This window comes from Pteropus vampyrus, unplaced genomic scaffold (genome assembly GCF_000151845.1).
Source record: "Pteropus vampyrus isolate Shadow unplaced genomic scaffold, Pvam_2.0 Scaffold1840, whole genome shotgun sequence".
NCBI classification, from domain to species: Eukaryota; Metazoa; Chordata; class Mammalia; order Chiroptera; family Pteropodidae; genus Pteropus; species Pteropus vampyrus.
Window position 1 is genome coordinate 20,593 of NW_011890621.1, and position 20,746 is coordinate 41,338.

A 20,746-nucleotide genomic window follows, 5' to 3' on the forward strand; every position below is an offset into this window, starting at 1 on the left:
AGTCATTTTAGTATTTTAATTTTTTTGCTTTGAAATCTAATTTATCAAATCACTGTACTAGTAAACTGCTTCTCTTATTTTTACCCAGGCATGAGAAACCTTTGTCATCTCCTTTCTTGTAGTTGGTTTGACTTCACATTGGTTGTAAGTGTGACTCTTAAATGCAACAGATATAGATTTTATTTTTTAATCTAGTAAGTGACCTTTCTTATTATCAGCCTGTGGTAGGCAGAGTAATGATCCCACCTCCTAGATACACCCTCATTCTAATCCTTGAAACCTGGGAATATATTCCATTACAATGGCAAAGAGAAATTAACACAACAGATGGAATTGAGGTTGCTAATCAGCTGACCTGAAACTAAGAAGACTGTTCTGGATCCTCTGGCTGGGCCCATTATCACAGATTTTAAATGTAGAAGAGGGTGGAGGAAGAGGTCAGAGTGAGTCAATGTGAGGAGGGCTGGACGTACCACTGCTGGCTTTGAAACTGGAGCCAAGGGCCATAAGCCAAAGAGCTAGGAGGCAGCCTGCAGGACCTGGTAAGATAGGAAAACATTCTCCTCTAGAGCCTCAAGGAGGGTCACAGCCCTGATGACACCTTGTTTTTAGCCCAATGAAACCCATTTCGGATTTTTGACATCCAGAACTGTAAAAATAATATGTTTGTGCTTTTTCAGCCAGTAGGTTGGTCGCAATTTTGTATGGCAGCAATAGAAAGCTAATACATGGACATTCCATCCTATTTCTGTTTTTCTAACCCTAATATTTGAATTAGGAATTATATTTTTGTACTATTATTTATCCTCTTGTAAGTTCATCTTGTTTCCTTCCTATTTTTCATTTTTCATGTAATAGACCTACAACTCTTTATGTCAAAAATAATAAAATAATCACTTTTCCAACATTTAAAACATTTTGGTACTTCTGTTTTCATTATTTCTACTCCTCTTCTATTAAATAAGAAACATCTCTTTTAGGGAAGATAACCAATTTAGCTTACAGGATTTACCTGTCCCTACCTTGTCTATTTTTTTTTAATAATCTGAAGCACCTCTGCATATTCTCTACCTGTAAACCCTATGATTATCATTGTCCTTGCATTCGTTAATGTTCTCATTCACTTATTTCTTTTAAATAGTCTGTTTTCAAATCCATTGTTTCTGGTAATATGTATAGCCAAATTTGGTTGACAAATGGGTTCTGATTTTATAGATTTTGTAATATCTCCCTGTGCTTTCAGTGAGAAAAAGTCATCTCAGCTAGTTACTTTCTGTTTGTGGTGCTCACTCCATATGTTAGCTTATGAATCCCCCTTTCTCTTCTCCAAAGTCTGGGGATGACGTTGTTCTTGTCTTGCCATCTTTTAGTGGTAGTCCTTCTTATTCATAGCAGCTTGTAAAAGCCCCCTCTTGTTTCTCAGCATTGACATAACTAACATGTATTTAGTGCAGCAGTTATCAGACTATTTTCCACAGACCCCTAGGGAGCCTTGAGAGCCTTTCCAAGGGTCCGTGAGGTCAAAATTATTTTCATAATAACACTAAGACATTTCTTTGCCTCTTTGTCTGCGTTGACATTTGCACTGATGGTGCAAAAGCAGTGGTGGGTAAACTGCTAGAACCTGAGCACAAATCAGGCTGGTGACACGAAACTGTACTAGGCATCATTAGAGTCTTCCCCACAATGTACTTAAAAAAAAACTTCACTTAAGAATGTCCTCGATAAATCAGAAAAAAATACCAGTCTCTTTCATTCTTGACCCTTGAGTACACATCTATTTTAATATTCCATGTGACAAAATAGGAAGAATGAATAAAAGCTGTCTGCTGTATGCTGAAGCGCAGTGGTTGACTCAAGGAAAAACACTTGTGTGCCTGAGTTGCAAGCTGCTGTTTTCATGGAATACCAGTTTTACCTGAAACTGTGGCTATTTGTATTAGGGTATTTGACAGTCATTTTCTCAAAAATGCAAGTGAATTTGTCACTTCAAGGAAAACAACTAATGGCATTTTTTACAATTGGTAAAATTTGAGCTTTCAAGGGAAAAATCACAATTTTTGAAAAGTTATATCTACCACCATAAGGTTGACAGCCTCCCAATACATGAAATATTTCTGATGAAGTGGCTTGTGATAATAACTAATGTGATTTATTTTTACTATTGTATAGTGAAATGTGTCAACATTTGAAAAATTTTTATTACTTAATGAACCAATATTTTCTATAAGTTCATTGCTGGTGTAGTCACAAGGCCCATGTACTCACTGCATCAAATATTTAATATTAAATAGATCAGAGTTTGGAATAAAGAAAGATTTTATTTTTCAAAATGGTACCATAATGAGAAGATGGGAGCTTTCTAGTTTTCTCAAATCCATCTTAAGAGCCACCCCTCAAGTTCCTGTATCCTATACATCCAGGGAAGGGAGAAGGGGCAGGGCAAGAGTTAAGATCCAAAGAAGAGTGAGAAATCTCCAGATCTTTTTGTTCCCAGTTTGTTATACCAGAAGTCAACTCAAGTCTCAGGTAGAACTCCTCTAGTCAATTAGCATATTTATAGAAATGTAAGCCCGAATTAAGGTAGAATCTGGGAGAGAAGCAGAAACATTCCACCCTGTTACAATTTCCCCCTTTATTTGTTCATCCCTCAGTCTCGAGGGAAGTAGAGCAAGTGGTTCCAATCTCAATCAAGAGAGAAGATTAATTGTAAGATGGAGTCAGATTTGCCTGCCCTTCATGCCCCTCTCATTTGCGTTCCTCCTATCAAGCTCTTTCAGTCTCACACATCCACTTCTTCCAAGATACTCTCCCTGAGCCTTAGAGGGGGCAATCTGAGTGTTCAATTTACAAGCAGAGACCAACCAGAGCAACAGTAGAAGCAGCAGTAGGTCAGGATAATTGTATCCTAATATGAGACAAATAAAAAATAATGAGGCAGGTGGTGCCAATCTGACATTCTCCTGATCTGCAACTTTAATGCCTCTGATGATGTCATCATATACTCAAGAAAGCTTTCACGCAGTATATCAGTCACTGAGATCGTCCAAGCATGAGCTGTTGTGATGATTTCTCCCAAGTTTACATCATTGTCTAGTTGTAGTCTGCAATTGCAAGGCTCAGAAAAAAAAAAAAAACAGTTTTAATTCTCAATAATTCCAAGGCAAAGGGTGGAAGAAAAAAATGAAACACTAGTTCAGAGGGTTGCTGCCAAACACTTCCACCAGAAAATTTCAGGATTCAGTCCAGTCCACAAGTGAAAAATAAAACTTTAAAGACAATTAACCGAACTAGAATCTAATATTCACAATTGCACATTATGGTCTCTATTGAAACGATTTTTCTCTAAAATCACCCTCATTTTTATCAAAGATAGCCAAATTAAGACGAATCCATTGCATAAGTCTAGCTTCAATAAACTCGGCCTGTTATTTGCATAAGTGCAGCAAGAATAGCAATTGCTCATATAGGCTCCCTTAAATCTGCTTTGCTGGAATTTCATAAGGAATCTCCAGATTGAACTTCAATTAGCCTCACGGGACTAAGCCACATCCTTGCCATCAGACCTTGCCTGCAATACTTATAGAATTGGGTGAACTCCTCAGGTTCTCAAAGTTCCCCAAACATCTTGAGGTTCTTCCTTTGCCATCTCCCAGGAACACAATCATCGTCCCTTACCTAGAAAGACTGCTGTGAACCATATCAACAAGGTACCAGGCTGTTTTTCCAAGGGGCTTTTATTGGCTTCCAAAGTCAATCTTAAGAATTAATTTAAAGCCTTCTGGTGACATCCAGAGTCTGTGCATATATATCTCTTTCAAATATGACATTCCAGTCAAAGCCTTATCAGGAATTTTCAATCGTGTCCTATTATAAAGATAATAGATTCTTATTGAATCTATGCAAACAGCCATATTACCATGAAAATAATATTGAGTTTCCAAATTCTGAAGGGATCAGGTAGGGAGAAAAATGTAAATATCTCGGTACTGCTTACAAAGGCATAATTTACCAAACTGCCCCAAAGAGGCAAGTTTCATTATATCTGGAAAAGAAAAAAACCTTAAAAATTAGCAATATTTCAAACAAAAAGTATTAAAAAATTATAATCATCTTCAGTTCAGTCCCACACAATCAATTCTTGTTTATCTTGATTATTTGCCAGTGTTTCCATGAATCAAGTTATTTCTCAGAATTCTCTAAATTATCATCCAGTTCCAAAGGTATGATCTGAAAATTCACTTTCAGAAACCAGTATCCTAAAATAAGCCAGAGTCCTCTCCATGTTTTTTTTTTTTTCTGGAGATGAAACATGCTTGCAAAAAGCATTAGAGTCAAACGGTGACTGTAAATGACAAAACACTAAAATGACATGATTACAGACCTGATGATAATGCAGTCGACAATGAACTTTGCTTTTCTGTATCATCATTCCTACCCAGGGAATGAATATCACCACCTAATTGAGTGTTCATTCAATTTAGTGCCTACCGCCACCAATCTGAATTCCTTTGAAGGCTCCCTCTCAGTCACTATCATAAGCTACACAGTTGTCCAACAAACATTCCCTACCCATGTGTTTCCTATCTTCATATCAAAGGAAAAAACTTGAAAAGGTTTTTCAAACAATTAACATTTAAGTGGCATTTAAGCGATTTGTTTATATGATTTTAAAATGGCCTTGTTCTTTGCAGTCTCCCGTAGGGCAAGGCATCAAATATTTCAAAAGGCAGCCATACACTTTTATACTTTTTAAGACAGCTTAAGTTCTAACACAACTTAAAAATAAATTGTCAAGTTTTGTTTTTACTATTATTTTCACAGATACAGAGCAGAGGATAAACCTAACAATGTCTACTTTTCCTAACTCACCACCATATTCATAAAAACTTTGTGATTCATTCTAACATACATATCAGTGCACTTGGCAAGAATATAATGAATAAAATGGCAAGTGGTAAAATCTAATTCATGCCAAAACATTGGAGAAGTTTCATAGGAAGCACAGACATATGCAACTTTAACTCTGTAGATTCTTGGTGATTTTCATATAATCTCTAGAACACCCATTTTACTATTCAAAATATATGTATACAAATACATTATTAGTTCTTTATTTGACAAAGCTTCTCATGTAATTTCAGCACACCATGCTAAGCCTAATTAGTTGTGTAACCACCATCCAAAGATATAGAATAGTTCCACTGCTGAAAAATATTCCCTCTTATCCCTTTTTAGTCAACTTTTCCCCCAGCACAGCCACTGGTAACCACACTGATCTGTTTTTCGTATCGATAATTTTGCCTTTTCCAGAATGTCAAATAAATGGAGTCATACAGTATATTATGTTTTCAGTCTGAGCTATTTTACTTAGCATGGTGCTTTTGAGGTTGGTCCATGCTGTTGCATGTATCCCTAGTTCTTCTTTACTGCTGATTAGTAATCCATTGAGCAGATATACCACAATTGGTTTAACTGGTCACCAATTTATGGACATTTGAGTTGTTTTCAGTGGCTATTATAAGTAGAGCTGCTCTGAACATTTGAATATAGGTGTTTGGGTAGACATATGTTTTTCTTTTTCTTGAGTAAATACCTTGGCATGGGATTGCTGGGTCATAGAATAAGTATGTACTTAACTTTATAAGAAACTGCAATAGTATTTTCTAAAGTGTCTGTACTGTTTTGCATTCCTACCAGCAATGCATGAGGGTTCCAGTTGTCCCATATCCTTAGCAACAGTTGTCAAAATTGACCATTTTAATATTAGCCATCGTGGTAAGTGTGTAGTTTCATCTCATTGTTGCTTTAATTTGCATTTCTTTAACGTATGAAAATATCGAGTATCTTTTTATGTGCTTATTTCCGTTTTGTATGACTTCTTTGATGGAGCATCTGTTCTCATTTTTCTGCTATTTTAATCAGATTGTTTTCTTATTTTTTAGTTGTAAATCTCCTTTATGTATACTGGATACAGGTACTTTGTATGATATATGTTTTCAGAATATGTTCTTCCAGTTTGTGGCTTGGCTTTTCATTTTTTTAATTGTCTTTCAGAGAGTAGGAGTTTTTATTTTTGAAGAAGACCAATTTTATATCCCATCTAAGAAATATTTACCTAACCTTAGGTGGCAATTATTTTTCCCCTTGTGTTTTCTAGATGTTTTGTAGTTTTGGCGATTACATTTAGGTCTGTGATCCACTTCAGGTAAATTTTTCATATGCTGCGAGATTGAGTCTAGGTGCATTTTTTTCCATCTATCTAGTTATTTCAGCACTATTTGCTGAAACACAATTGTTTCTCCATTAAATTGCCTTGGTACCTTTGTCAAAAGTTAACTGACCATGTATGTATGGATCTGTTTTTGGACTCTGTCCTGTTCTCTATGTCTCTCCTGGTGCTAATACCCATCATCTTCATTATTGTCGCTTTATGGTAAGCCTCAAAATCATGTAGTGTAGGTTCTCCAACTTTGTTCTTTCTCACAATTGTTTTGCCCATTCTAGGTCCTTTGCATTTTCATATAACTTTTAGAATCAGTATGTCAATTTCTATAGAAGAGGCTGCTCAGATTTTCATTGGGATTGCATTGAATCATTAGAATAATTTGATTAATAGGGTAGACTGAATAATGGACCTCAAAGATATCCACTTCTTAATCCATGGAACCTGTGACTATTACCTTCTATGGCAAAAAGGTAATAATTACCTTATATGGCAAAATATGTGATTAAGTTAAAGATCTTTTGATGGGAGAGTATCCTGGATTATCCCCGTGGGCCTTAAGTCATAGGTTTCCATATGAGAATGAGGCAGGAGATACTGTTAAGAGGAAAAGGCAATGTGATGGAAATAGAGAAAGAGATTTTAAGATGCCGCACTGCTGGTTTTGATGATGGAGGGAGAGGCCCAAGGAGTGCAAGGAATACAGCTCTAGAAACTGGAAAAGGCAAGGAATGCATTCTCCCCTAGTTCAGGAGGGAGCAGGTCCCTGCTGACACCTTAATTTTAACTCAGTGAAACCCATTTTGGACCTCTGGCTTCCAAAACTGTAAGAGAATAAATGTGTTGTTTTAAGCCCCTACGTTGGTGGTAATTTGTTATAGGACCCATAGGAAACTAATATACAGGATGTAAATCTTAACGATGTTGAATTTTCTAATCTATAAATGTGGTATATCTCTCCGTTTATTGAGATCTTTAATTTTTCTTGGTAGTGTTTGGTAGATTTCAGTGTACAAATCTTGCACATATTTTGTTACATTTACTTCTGAGTATTTCATATTTTGATGCTGTTGCGAATAGTAGTTTTTTCATAAACTTAAATTTAAGATAGATTTAGATTTATAGCAAAGTTGTAGTAAATGATAGTTTTAAAAAGTTCAATGTTCAATTTCTCATTGTTAGCATATAAAATACAATAATTTTTTGTACATTTACTTTGTAGCCTGCAACTTTGCTAAATTCAATTATTAGATTTAATAGCTTTTTTAGTAGATGATTTGGGATCTTCTACATAGACAGTCATATGTTGTCTGCAAATATCAGATTTACTCCTTCCTTTCAAGTCTTCATTCCTTTTAGTTCTCCTTCTTATATTTTCACTGTGGCTAGGACCTCCAGTACAATCTGAATAGATCTATTGAAGTGGACACATTTGTTTACAGTCTTGGGAAAGTATTGTCTTTCACCATTAAGCATTTTAACTGTATGTTTTTCATGGATAAGCATACATTCCTAATGTGTTTAGAGCTTTTATCGCGAATAGGTAGTAAATTATGTCAAATGTTTTTTCTGGAACCATTGAGATAATCATATGTTTTTTTTTCTTTTTCATTCTTTTAATACTGTGAATTTTATTAATGGATTTCAAATGTTAAGCCAAGCTGGCAATCATTGCCAAAACCATACTTAATCATAATGTAATTTCCTTTTTTATATATTGCTGGATTCAATTCTTTAAGTTTTAAAGGGTTTTTGCATCTACATTCGTGGAAGATACTCATTTGTAGCTTACTTTCTTGGTCAGGTTTTGGTATCAGGGTAATGCTGACCTCATAAAATAAACTGAGAAATTCCCCCCACCCCCCGTCATCTTTTTCTGCAAGAGTTTGTGGAAAATGGTGCTGTTTCTTCCTTATATGTTTGGCAGGTGTTGTCAAGGCCTGACATTTTCTTTGTGAGAAGGATTTTAACTACAATTTCAGTTTCTTTAATGAATATAGAGATATAAAAGAATTTGTTTCTTCTTGTATGTACTTTGATAATGTCTTTCTTTCAAATAATTTATTTGCATAAAGTTGTTCATAATATCCTCTTCTAATCTCTGTAATGTTTGTAGGATTTGTAGTGATGTCTCTTCTTTCATTCTTGGTATTGGTAATTCGTGTGTACTTTTTCCTGATCACTCTGGCTATAGGTTTACCAATTTTCTTGATCTTTTAAAAGAACCAGCTTTTAGTTGTATTGATTTTTCTCTCATATCTTTTTACTGTACTTTATCGATTTCTGTGCTTTTATTTATCATTTTCTTCCTTCTGTTTATTTTTCAAAAAATTTCCTACTCTTCCTATTTTCTGAAGATATTTTCTAATATAAGCATTTGATGCTATGAATTTCCCTTAAGTACTGTTTTAGCTGCATCTCACAATTTTGATATCTTGTATTTTCACTTTCATTTAGTCCAGAATTTTTCAAATTTTCCTTGTGGATTTTTTCTTTCACCTATGGATTATTAAACGAGTGTTGTTTAATTTACAAGTTTTTTGAGACTTTTCCAGATCTCTTCTTTATCAATTTTCAATTTAATTTCATTGTGTTCAGATACTTTGTATGATTTCTATCCTTTTAAATTTATCGAGGCTTGTCTTATGGCCCAGAATTCAGTCTGTCTTGGTGAATGTTCCATGTGTACTGGAAAGGAATTTGTATTCTGCTGGAATGTTTTATCAATATCGATTAGGTCATATTGGTTGATAATGTTGTTATCATCTTGTATATCTTTAGTAATTTTCTATGTGTTCTACCTTTTACTGAGAGAAGTGTTAATTTCCAATAATAATTGTGGGTTTTTCTATTTCTCCTTAATATTTTAAATATTCATATTTTCTATGTGTATTTTGAAATTTTATTAGGTACATAAATATTTACAGTCTACCTCTTTATCATTATGAACTGCCCTTATCTGTCCCTGGTAATTTTCTTTGTTCAAAAATATACCTTGTCTTACATTGCAGTAGGCAGGATGTCCCCCCAAAGATATCCAGGCCCTAAGCCCTGGAACCTGTGACTGTGTGATGTTACATGGCAAAGGGGACTTAGCAAATGTGTTTAATTTTACAGTATTGGTTTCTATTGCTTTCATAACAAATTACCACAGATTTTGTGACTTAAAACTACACAAACATTTCATAGTTCTGTAGGTCAGAAGTACAGGTACAGCATGGCTTAGGTCTTCTGCTTAGAGTCTCACAAGGCCAAAATCAAAGTTTTGAAAGGGCTGTACAGCAGGTCCTCAAGTAATGTCATTTCATGATAACGTTGAAGAGATGCTGTAAGGTAAGAAAGTAACTCTAGTTTATATCAGTTAGCCTGTGGTAAAAGTGGTTTTATGTTGTTTTGCTGAAAGCTGCAGAACCTATCAACGATGTTAATTGAGGATTCACTGTATTTCTTTCTGGAGGCTCTGGGGTTTAATTTGCTTCTAATCTCATTCGGGTTGTTGTCAGAATTCAGTTCCTTGTGACTGTAGGACTAAGGACCCCATTTCCTTACTGGCCATCAACCAGGAGTCATTATCAGCTTCTGGAGTCTGCCTGCATTCCTTGTTTGGCTCATGGATCCCTTCCTCTGTCTTAAAAACCACCAAAGGCAGGTCATGTCCTTCTCATGTTTGAAATCTCTCTGACTTTCCCTTCTGTCTCATCTCTCCTCTTCTCTGACTTACTCATATGCCACTTTCTGCTTTTAAGGGCTCATCTAATTACATTGGGCCCACCTGGATAATCTGGAATATTCTCCCTATTTTAAGGTCAGCTGATTAGTAACCATAATTCCATGTGCAGAGTCCCTTCGTGGTAGTACCTAGATTTGTGTTTGATTGAATAACCGCAGAATAGGAATCTTGGGGAACATCTTTAGAATTCTGCCTACCACGGTTATGGACTTTAAGAGGGGAATAGTATCCTGGATTAGCCAGGGGACCCAATCTAATCACATGCACTTTTAAAAGCAGAGAATCTTCTCAGGAAGCAGGAGCAATATGGCAGAAGGAAAAGTCAGAAGAATTCCAAGCATGAGGAAGATTTGCTATGCTGTTGCTGGCTTTGAGATGTAAAGGCCTTTGTGCCTTTATATCTTTGATCAGAGAGAAACCTCTAGGACCTAAGGGCAGCCCACACCTGGCAGCCAGCAAAGAAACTGGGTTTTCAGCCATGTGATAAGAAACCAGATTGCCAACAACCTTGAATGAACTTGGAAGCAGATTTCTCCCAGAGTCCCCTGATAAAAGCCAGTTGACACCTTGATTTCAGCCTTATGAAGCTCTGAGCAGAGAAATTAACTAAGTCTGTTGGGGCTTCTGACATACATAACTATGAGATAATAAATTTGTATTTTTTTAAGCTGTTAAGTTTGCAGTAATTTGTTGCAGCAGCGATAGAAGACAAACATATTAATATAGACACTCCAAGTTTTCTTTTGGTTAGCGTTTGCTTGGTATAACTTTTTCTGTCTTTTTACTTTTAATCTATCTCTGATTTTATTTATAAAGTGAGTTATATATAGACAGCACATAGTTGTCTTGCTTTTTAAAACCATTCTGACCATCTTTGACCTTTAATTGGTATTTACACCATTTACATTTAATGTAAACTGCCTCCAAGTGGTAAGCTGAGGGAATAATAGAGTTTATTTATTCTGTTTTCTTTCCTTCTGCCTTCACAGTCCTTCACTTAATGTTGTCCAGTGTCTGAAAACTTGTTTCATATATTTTGCCCAGTTTCTTATTTAAGGTGGAAAGAAAACCACATTCCTTTTACTACGTAGAAAAATGGAAGTGGAAGTCCTCAGTAATGTAATCTCTAATTAATATTTTAAGAATATTCTCTTCAGGAAATCTCTTTCATATGAAATGAAAGAGAGAGAAAGATGAATTTATTCAGTCTTAGAAAGTATAATACATGTATTAAAATGTTACTGTATATGAACATGGCAGATGGAAGCCTTTTTAAAAATAGAATTAAATAATTAGTCAGTGACAGAACTTGACCGTATCCTGAACATGTCAGCCTTTTCCAGCCTCCGTGTCTTTGTATGGCTAGTTCCTTCTGCTCGGAATGTTTCCTCACCTCACATTCTTTCCTGCCTGATAGCTTGCCATGTAACCTCTGGAACCAGCTCCAGAGCCACCACCTCTCTGTTTCTCAGGGCCCCCAGACAGAATCCAGATGTTCTCTTGTGGGCTCCCATCGCACCCTGCCCTATAGCACTGTTATGGCACATGCCATGCTGTATTATATGTTTCTGTGTGGAGTCCCTCCTACAGGAAGCCTTTGAAAGCAGGGAACTAATTTTAGTCTTTATGTTTCTCTTATCCCCTAACACAGTATGTCAACTACATAAAACTTTTCTGCAAATGATTGTCGAATTAGTGAGTCTTTTCATGTGCTGAAAAATAACTGCTGTTACTACTCCCTATTTTAATATCACATATTTGTAAATGTGAATCCTCTTTAATCATTTTACTTTTCTCTTAGTAAATTCCTCATCTATGCCTGTCTGCTGCTGTTCTCTGTGCTGCTGGCCCTTCGTCTGGATGGCATCATTCAGTGGAGTTACTGGGCTGTCTTTGCACCAATATGGCTGTGGAAGTTAATGGTCATTGTTGGAGCCTCAGTTGGAACCGGAGTCTGGGCACGAAATCCCCAATATCGGTAATACTGCTTTATAAAACCCATTGGTCTCTATCCTGAAGCATCAGTCTCTTGCTTTTCACTTTAGATAAAGTAAGGACTGTTTTCTTTTCTACCTCTCCAGGGTTTTATAAGAACTATAATATAGGCAAACTGAGTTCTAGACTAAGATTTTTAAACTTAGGTATTCGATATGCACTTTCTCGCAGTGTTATTTTGGGTGGTTCATTTCCTAGCCAGCCCACAGAAGCCTATGTAATCTAAAATACATGCAAAATATGGAACTGTTCTGCCACTCTAGACTAGGAAATATGAAACCACCATGTTTTTAGGTGCCGTTCTACTGTCCAGACTTTTAGCTCTGGTCATCAGGGTATATCCTTTGCCAGTTCAGTCCTGGAACTGGGGCTCCTGTTGTCTCAATCTTGTAGTGTGTGGGGGAAGTAGCTTGGCCAGGAAACTGAGTCCCTGCGATGGAGAGACATGAGGCCCAGAAGCTGTGCAGGAGAGCAGAGGCCTTTGGGAGCCAGGCAGAGGTGTGACCTGTGACCTTTACCTTCAGCTCCTCAGCACCTTTCTTGGGTGGCTCAAGTGGTCAAAGTGTGGGGAGTTGGCTCACTCCAGCGTGTAGCCTGGAGCTAGCTGCTGGGGCCTGTGAGAGTCTCTCCTCTCTCCCTCACAGATACTAGTATTTCAGAAAGGAAGGAAGGGGGGATTGAGAGGGAGGGCTGTTTTGAACCTTCACCAGGAAGATGGGAAGAAAGAGGGGAGCACGTGCAGCTGCTCATGTGAGAAAAGCGTTTAATTCTTGGTTATTGACATGAAAATAAGATTAAAATTATATAAAATACATTACCACATACGTATCTAAGGATGTTAAAATAGCCACACAAGGAGTCTTGGCAGATAGGGGACATTCTTATATAGCTGTTTTAAAGGAATTAGATTTTTTTAAAAGATTACCTGTGTGGCTGCAAATCTTTTTATTTAGACACTATTTGAACTTTTCTCTCTTGGTTTAATTTAAGACTTTTAGAGCAAGGGTAGGAACTACCCTTGTGTGCAGTTGAACGTATTGAGTGTACAGACATAGTCATTCTAGAATGTGTCAGTGATATTCAAGGGAACATTATTGGGTCCTAAAGAAATAACCAATGGCCACATTTTTTCTGTGTCCTAAACTCAGTATCATCATCAAGAGATAACCTAAATGTTCATCCATATTTTGAATAGAACATTAGAGGCCTTCCAGATGCATTACGAAGCATTTTCCTGATTAGCGGCCTTATTATTTTTCTGTTGTTAATCTGTTAAGTTTATGCATGATACTCAGACAGCTAATTAAACTGATTTTGTTTAAAAACAGTTTTAATTCTTTTCCTCTTCTCTCATCTGCAGGTGTTAATTCATCCTCATGGAATAGCAAGGAAAATAAAAGCATTCATGCTTTTTATTTGCATTTTAAAATAGCACCTAACAGTAGTTACTGCATTTTCTTTAAATACAACCCACTCTTTTTCATAGAGCTAGAGTTATTTTTATATCATTGCATGAAATGTGATTTTATATGGTTTTTAATTTGTTAAGAAATGAGGATCATGAAACTTAAGGGATATTTGCCAGTTTTTAGCAATAGAAGCAATCAGCTTGAATAATGTTGGAAATAGTTGAATTTAAAGTTATGAACAAAAGTGTGTACATTGTTAGGGAAATAATAACTGTAGCTATTACTTCTGAGAATATCTTTACACAATTAAAACTTTTAAGTCAAGTTTTGTCATAATGCTCATTTGTCATGTAGTAGTTCTTTGATGTTTGAAAGGTCGGCTATTAAATATTAAGTTAGCCTTCTACCTGATATTTCCTTCATTTGTTGTCAAATTTACAAATATGACTCACAGTATCAACATAAGTTGATATTTGTCCTGGACTATTTGCTCGTTATGGAGATTCTTCTTCTTCTCCTTCTGGCCCTTTTTAGAGCAGAAGGAGAAACGTGTGTGGAGTTTAAAGCCATGCTAATTGCAGTGGGCATCCACTTGCTCCTGTTGATGTTCGAAGTGCTGGTCTGTGACAGGATCGAGCGAGGCAACCATTTCTGGCTCCTGGTCTTCATGCCGCTGTTTTTTGTTTCCCCGGTTTCTGTCGCAGCTTGTGTTTGGGGCTTTCGACATGACAGGTCACTGGAGGTGAGTGTTCATATATTTAAGAATGGTCAGTCATTGTGATGTAGATTCCTTGCCCTTTGTTAGGAAGAGATTGATCTTTAACCCTAGATCATGGTATATAAGGAAACAAAAGACCATGGAAATAACCATGTTTCTCTTTTTTGAGTTAAAACACTGATTTTTCACCCAGGCCATATGCCTCATTCCAGCTTCACATCTTTCCCTGCCCACCTGTATCAGTCAGGCTTTTCCTCAGCAACAGAACCAATAGGAGAGATGCAGATGTGAATGTAGACACCAATAGAAGGAGATTCATTTTAAGGAGCTGGGTCATGTGATTGTGAGGGCTGGAGACTCAAATCCACACGGCAGGCTGGAGACTCCGCAGGAGTTGATGCTGCAGTTTTGAGGCAGAATTTCTTCCTGTCCAGGAAACCTCAGTTTTTGTTCTTAAACCTTTTAACTGATTGGAAGAGGCCCACTGCATTATCGAGAGTCATCTCCTTAAAGTCAGTACCTTCACAGCAATACCTAGATTAGTGTTTGCTTAAATAACTGGGTACTATAGCCCAGCCAAGTTGACATGTAAAACTAACCACCACACTGCCTCAGACCCCACGATCCAACTGTATCTGATCTCTGGCTAGCTTATCCTGATGTGCCGGTATGTTTGTTTATTCATTCGGTAGACATTTGTCAAGTATTTACCAAGCCCTTTTTGCCTAAACCTAGAGGATACACAGATGAACTAAAAAGCAGTAGTAATACTAGTAATAAAAATAATTGCAGATCACATTTATTGAGCGCTTACTATGTGCCAGGCATCGGGCTAGGCCCTTCACATGCAGTAATATGTTATTAAAGACTCACAACAACCCTGTGAAGCCCATGTAGTTGTCATCCCTGTTTACCAGAGAAGGTAAGTGATTTGTTCCCAGCTGCTCATTTGGGCTGGATCCCTTTTCAGTCAGCTAGACTCCAAATCATGAGTACCAGACCACATGGAAGCCATGGGCCTGCAGCCTGGCACAGATGGGTTCAGGGGAGAACTGCACACTGTGGACACTTTGTTTTGAGCTGCGTGGGTAAAAAGTGGAATAAGGACATGGCAGTTGGGCAGGAAAGGAGTGGAGGGTGGCTTAGGGCAGGTTAACCTTGAGAGGAAGGCGCTGTGGAGAGGGAGGGTAATAGAGCCAGGGCCTGTGAGAAGCAGAGGGAACGAGGCCCCAAGCACCAGGAAGGGCTTGGCCTTGACAGGGAGAACAGTTCTGGTGCGGGGGAGAGGAGTTGGGTGGACTGGGAGGGAGAGCACCCCTAAGGGCCCGCTTCACCCTCCCTGCACTTCCCCGAGGCCGGACAACCCAGACACTTCTCTGCGCTGCCCCCATTGGCTGCTGGCCAGTGGTACTAAAATTTCATGAGGGAGTGTGATTAGGAAAAAAAATGTCTAAAAAGACCCCTGGGAGGACAGTAATGAGAGCAAGGTTGAGAAGCTCTGAGCTGGACCCCCTTTGCCCCTCTGCAACCCGCTCCCCGGCCATCTCTGCGCAGTGCCTCTCCCTGCTACCTGTTCCCCAGGAGTCAGTCCAGACCTTTGCCTGTTCTCTCTCCTCCGCTTGTCCATCCTCCCTCCTGGGGCAGGCCAGTCACGCCCCTGCTTCAGCCCCTCTCTGCTTCTGGTTCCTTTAAGCATTTGCTCCTACACTTACCCATACTCTCTCCAGTAACTTTGGTCTCTCTCATCGGAAAGAGAAAACAGAGTGACAGCAGAAAACCCTCTCAGTCCTCCTGCTGTTGCCCCTTTCCTTCCTAAGACAGTGCTGTTCTGACCTCGCACTCCGTGCTCAGTCCTGCATACCCCAAAACTGGCACTGAGCACCCTCTGGCCAAACATAGCGGGCCGTCTTCAGTCCTCGTTCTGGGCACCGGCCACTCTGTAGCTCCTGGCACTCCTGGTCCTTGGACCAATCTGGCCACTCCTGTCTTCGGCTCTGTTGCTGTTTCTTAGGATTCTAGTCCTAGGCATTTTCAATCCTCACTGTGTGTATTTCCTCCAAATATGTTGTTACACTTTCTGTCTCCACTGCCACTTGTGCACTGTCACCTTCTAAATTCACAGTTCTAAATTCAGATTTCTCCTCTAGCTCCAGACTCCATATCCAGCTTCACCCAAATCTGTATTCCCTGTATTGATTAAAGGCACAGTTTCGACCCAGTCATCCCTACCTTTCTACTTTACGCTTTTCCTGTTTTGCATGTTTTTCTACTACCTGAGTAAATGAAGTACAAACATTTAAAATCATTTCCAAAAGGTTACATTAAACAAAATCATTGAGATTGAACATCAGCGATATCACTTATTTAGTTCAGCATTTCTCAGTGGGGGATGGGGGTATGCAGTTGGCCATCTGGATAGGAAATCTTTTGTTGAACAGGACTGGCCTATATGTTGCAGGACCTCTGCCCACTAAATACTAGTGGAGGTGCCCACCCCCAGTCTTTGTGACCCAGTAGCACCCCTGCACGTGCCCTAAGGGAGCAGTGTTGAAAAGCACTGAAAGGGCCTGAGAAAGAAATTTAAGAAAACTAAAAATGAGTTATTTTGTTTCTTGGAAAGCAAAAGCATATACAAAGGCTAGGACTGTGTTGAGCATGAAACCATAGTTTCCTAATGCAGAGTTATAGAAAGTAAGTTGTTCATACTCTTGGCATTCCTACCCACAAGAAGCAGCACCATGTCTGGAGTTGAGCTCCCCCTTGGTTCTTGTGTTGCAGGAGGATAGGCTACCTCTGTGTGAGCCTATCTCCAATCACCCCTTAGCATTTGCTAGGGGGTGATTGGAGATAGGCTCACACAGAGATATGAAAAGAGTCGGGATTGGCCAGGGTGCCCCGTACAGCTAGGAAAGGACATGGTATTGTCCAGGCAGAGGGAGTAATAACACATACAGAGGCCAAGACAGGAGAAAATCTATCGTGTTGTGTGAACTTTGGTGGCTCAAATATGACTGAAGCACAATTTTATAAGCTGCAGAGAGTTCTGGAGATGGATGGTGGTGATGGCTGCACAACTTAAGTGGTATTAAGTGTCTAATACCACTGAGCTGTACAAGATGGTAAGTTTTATGTTGTGTGCATTTTACCATAATAAAAATATATATATGCCTGGAACATAAAGTGGAAAGAAGGGCATTGTGGCAGTTGGGCGAAAGGGAGGCTGTGTAGACGGATTGGGCTGAGTAGGGGCCAGATTCTCTGTCCTCAAAGAATGTGCCGAGCTGCCTCAGGCACCATGGTGATGTTGGACAGGGGCACCATGACATATTGGATATGTTTGAGGGAAAAGCAGTGATAGCTGACATCTCTGGGAACACTATGTGAACTACTCGCTCCAAGTAGTTTATGGTTTTGTTATGAAGTCACATTACATTCCTTTCGATGATGTCACAGAAGAAGCTGGGTTGTTGGCAGTTGCTGTGATAAGAAGATATTATTGTACAAAAATCCATGCAGAGAACAGGTAATGCGGGCGGAAGTGTCTTGAGTAAAGGTACAGTACCCAACAGGCACATACGTCCCCTTAGGAATTAGTTGTGCTTATTTAAAAATGAAATAAAAATATTTTCTTTCAATTTATGTGAGGTTTTTTTTTTTTTTTTAAGATAGCTGCTTAAGACACAAATACTAAGTTTAGATCTAATTACTTAAATCAGTGGAACTGTTACGTACTTCATTTGGCCCAGAGGCTTACGAAAGAACTCCTGAGTCACTAAATGCCCGTGAACTCAGAACTTTGGAGACGCTCTGAGCCAGATCCAGTGGCCTCATGTGATTTTTTCTGTGGGCACTGGTGAGCTGTTGGAGAGCAGCTAGCACTGCGGGCAGAACACAGACAGTCTGGAGGGCATTGGGGAGCTGAGGGCCTGCAGGACTGAAGGCCAAGAAGCTAGTCAGGGGTTATTGGAGTGTTTTGGGGTGGAGGGGTTGGAGATGAGGAGGGCCTGACTAAGCAATAGTAATCGAGGTGGGTGGCAGGCAGGAGATTCAAGAGAAGTCTGGATGGTAGAGAACAGGATGTGGTGACTGAATAGGAGAATGTGGGGAGAGGAGTGCAAGGTGCTTTCTGCCATCACGGTTTGGGAAATTAGGCCACTGTGGTACCTTACAGAGAGATGGGAGACTGTCAAAAGGGGTGGGATAGGGTAACAAAATGGGTAATCGTGCAGGGAATAATGAACTCGGTGTGGGGCTGGCTTCATCTGAGGTGCCTCAAGGAGACCTGGGTCTGGGGACATAGCACAAAGGCTAGGTTAGAGACAGAGATTAGAGAACCAGCCAGTAGGAGGAAATGCAAACCAGGAGTTTGGATGGCATCTCTTCTCCCCCACCCCCAGGGCAGAGTAAGTGAGTGAAAACGTGTGTTCGTGTCTGTGTCTCCCTAGTGGGGAGAGGAGACTGAGTTTAAGGCTCTGGGGAGCATCACTATTTAAGGAGAGGAAAAGGAGGCTGAAAAAGAACTGTCAGAGCACCAGGAGGTAGGCGAGACTATGCACTGGGACCCTAAGAGGAAGGAGTGGTCAACAATATTATGCTGCAGAGATGCCCAGTAGGATGTGAACTGAAGTGGTCTGAGACTGCAGAGGTTATTGGTGACCTTGATGAAAGCAGTTGCTGGGTGGTCATGGGGATGGAGGTCGGATCACAGTGTGTGGAGTTTGAAATGGCAGGAGAGGCCATGGGGCTTAAGTATCCATGATGTCTCACAAAACTTGATATAACAGAAAGAGCTAGAGCAAGAAGGGATACTGGATCAAGGGAAGGGTGGATTCATTTGGCCTTCGGGTTGTTTTGTCTGTAATGGAAATGAGTTAAACTTGTTTGTGTTTCTGGGAAGGATCAGTGGAATAGACAAGGTTAAAGATGCAGTAATGAATCTATAATTGATGTCTTGATGTGACAGGTCCCGGAGGAGCCAGAAAGGAAGGGGTGGAATGCAGGGCTGACTCCTGGGTACAAGAAGAAGGAAGTACAGGGATGGTTAGGAATAGAGATGTTTGTGGATAGAGGCAGGAAGGAAGCTTGGGGAGTCCACTGTGGATCGCCTCTGTACTTGGCAAGCCTGGAAATGAGGTCATTGCCTGAGTGTAAAGGGCAGGGCAGCCACTGAGCAGAGGGGATGACTCAGGAGGCCAGGGGCAGATTTCTCCTTGGCACAGCACTACTTCACTCCTCTGGTGCTGAAAATCAGGTGGTCTCAGTGTAACAATAAAACATTTACCGTATTATAATTTACATCACCTTTTAGTGTGTTAGACAAATAATTACAGTATTGAATACAGCTTTTACTTTGTTTAACTGATTCTTCTCTTCATTTTTAGTTAGAAATCCTGTGTTCTGTCAACATTCTCCAGTTCATATTCATTGCCTTAAGGCTGGACAAGATCATCCACTGGCCCTGGCTTGTATGTAACTTTTTAAATTCTTAAATAAACTTCTTTTTTTATTCTTATAAAAGTAATTCGTGTTCATTGTAGAAAACTTGGAAAAGACAGATAAGCATAGGTAACAGAATAATAATCACCCATAATCCACTGGGATATAAGATGGTTAATGTTTTCTGTTTCCCTGCTTTGGAGTTTATTGTTTCATAAAGGTAGTTGAGATCATGCCACATACATAATTTTGTATCATGCATTTTTATTCTAACATTGCATCATAAACATTTTCCCATGTCAATAAAAGTTCTTTAAAAGCATAACTGTTAAAGTTTAATTGATGGAAAATATTCTTCAAATGCATTTACTAAATCATCCCCTTATTTATGAATATTGAGGTTGTTTACTAGTATTTTACAATTATAAATCATGCTGCAGCATATATTTTTGTGCGTAAAAGTCTTTGCCTGATTTTTTTCATTGTTTTCTTAGGAAAGACTCCAGAAATTTATTACTGGGCCACAGGGTGGGAACTTTTTGAGATTTTGAAATACAAACTGTGCTGCCAGTTTGCTTTTCAAAAAAGCTGTGTCGGTTTTTACTCCTGCCAGGAGTGAGGTATAAGTCATGCTTGTAACTTATGGCTTCAGTTAATGAGTGTTTGGTTAACATTGACTGTGCATATATGTGGATAGATGGATGGATGGATGGATGGATAGATACATACATATTTTACATAGCAAGCTACAAATTAGAGACTGCACTATGATTTCAACTATTAATGCATAGAGAGAAGATGAGAATAAAGGTAAAAAAGTTACATTGCTTTGGGAGATGAGGTCCTGCCTGTATATTTTCCCCCTGATGCTTGATGTGTACTTTTGCACACAAGACATTTTCTGTAATGCACATGATTTACATTTAAAAAAATGAAAGTAAAGAATATATTAAAAACAAAACATTCATTTGACAACAGGGAAGAAAATAAAGGAGCATATGTTGCCTCTACAATGAATAAGGACAAGACTCATCACTTCTGCCCCAAAATTTTTGATAAAATATTCTGAATAAAAAATATTGTCAAGCACCTTCCCTGTATCTTCAGGGTGCTATATCTGGAGAATGGTAATTGAGTTAGAATTTTCTCTTGTGACAAGGAGGAAACAAATCTTGGTAACACCAAAATTTTAGTGTAAGGTACAATAAAAAAATAGGAATTGTTAATGTTTT

The 20,746-nt window shown here is 38.8% G+C and overlaps 1 protein-coding gene across 1 annotated transcript in view; it reads left to right on the plus strand.

Moving 5' to 3' along the window:
• The window catches only part of TMEM185A (transmembrane protein 185A), a 34,629-nt gene that overhangs the window by 8,426 nt on the left and 5,457 nt on the right, over positions 1-20,746 (plus strand). The window contains exons 2-4 of the mRNA XM_011386466.2: positions 11,758-11,934; positions 13,895-14,102; positions 19,460-19,543. Coding sequence (XP_011384768.1) covers positions 11,758-11,934; positions 13,895-14,102; positions 19,460-19,543 — 469 coding nt within the window. The remainder of the gene's footprint in view (positions 1-11,757; positions 11,935-13,894; positions 14,103-19,459; positions 19,544-20,746) is intronic.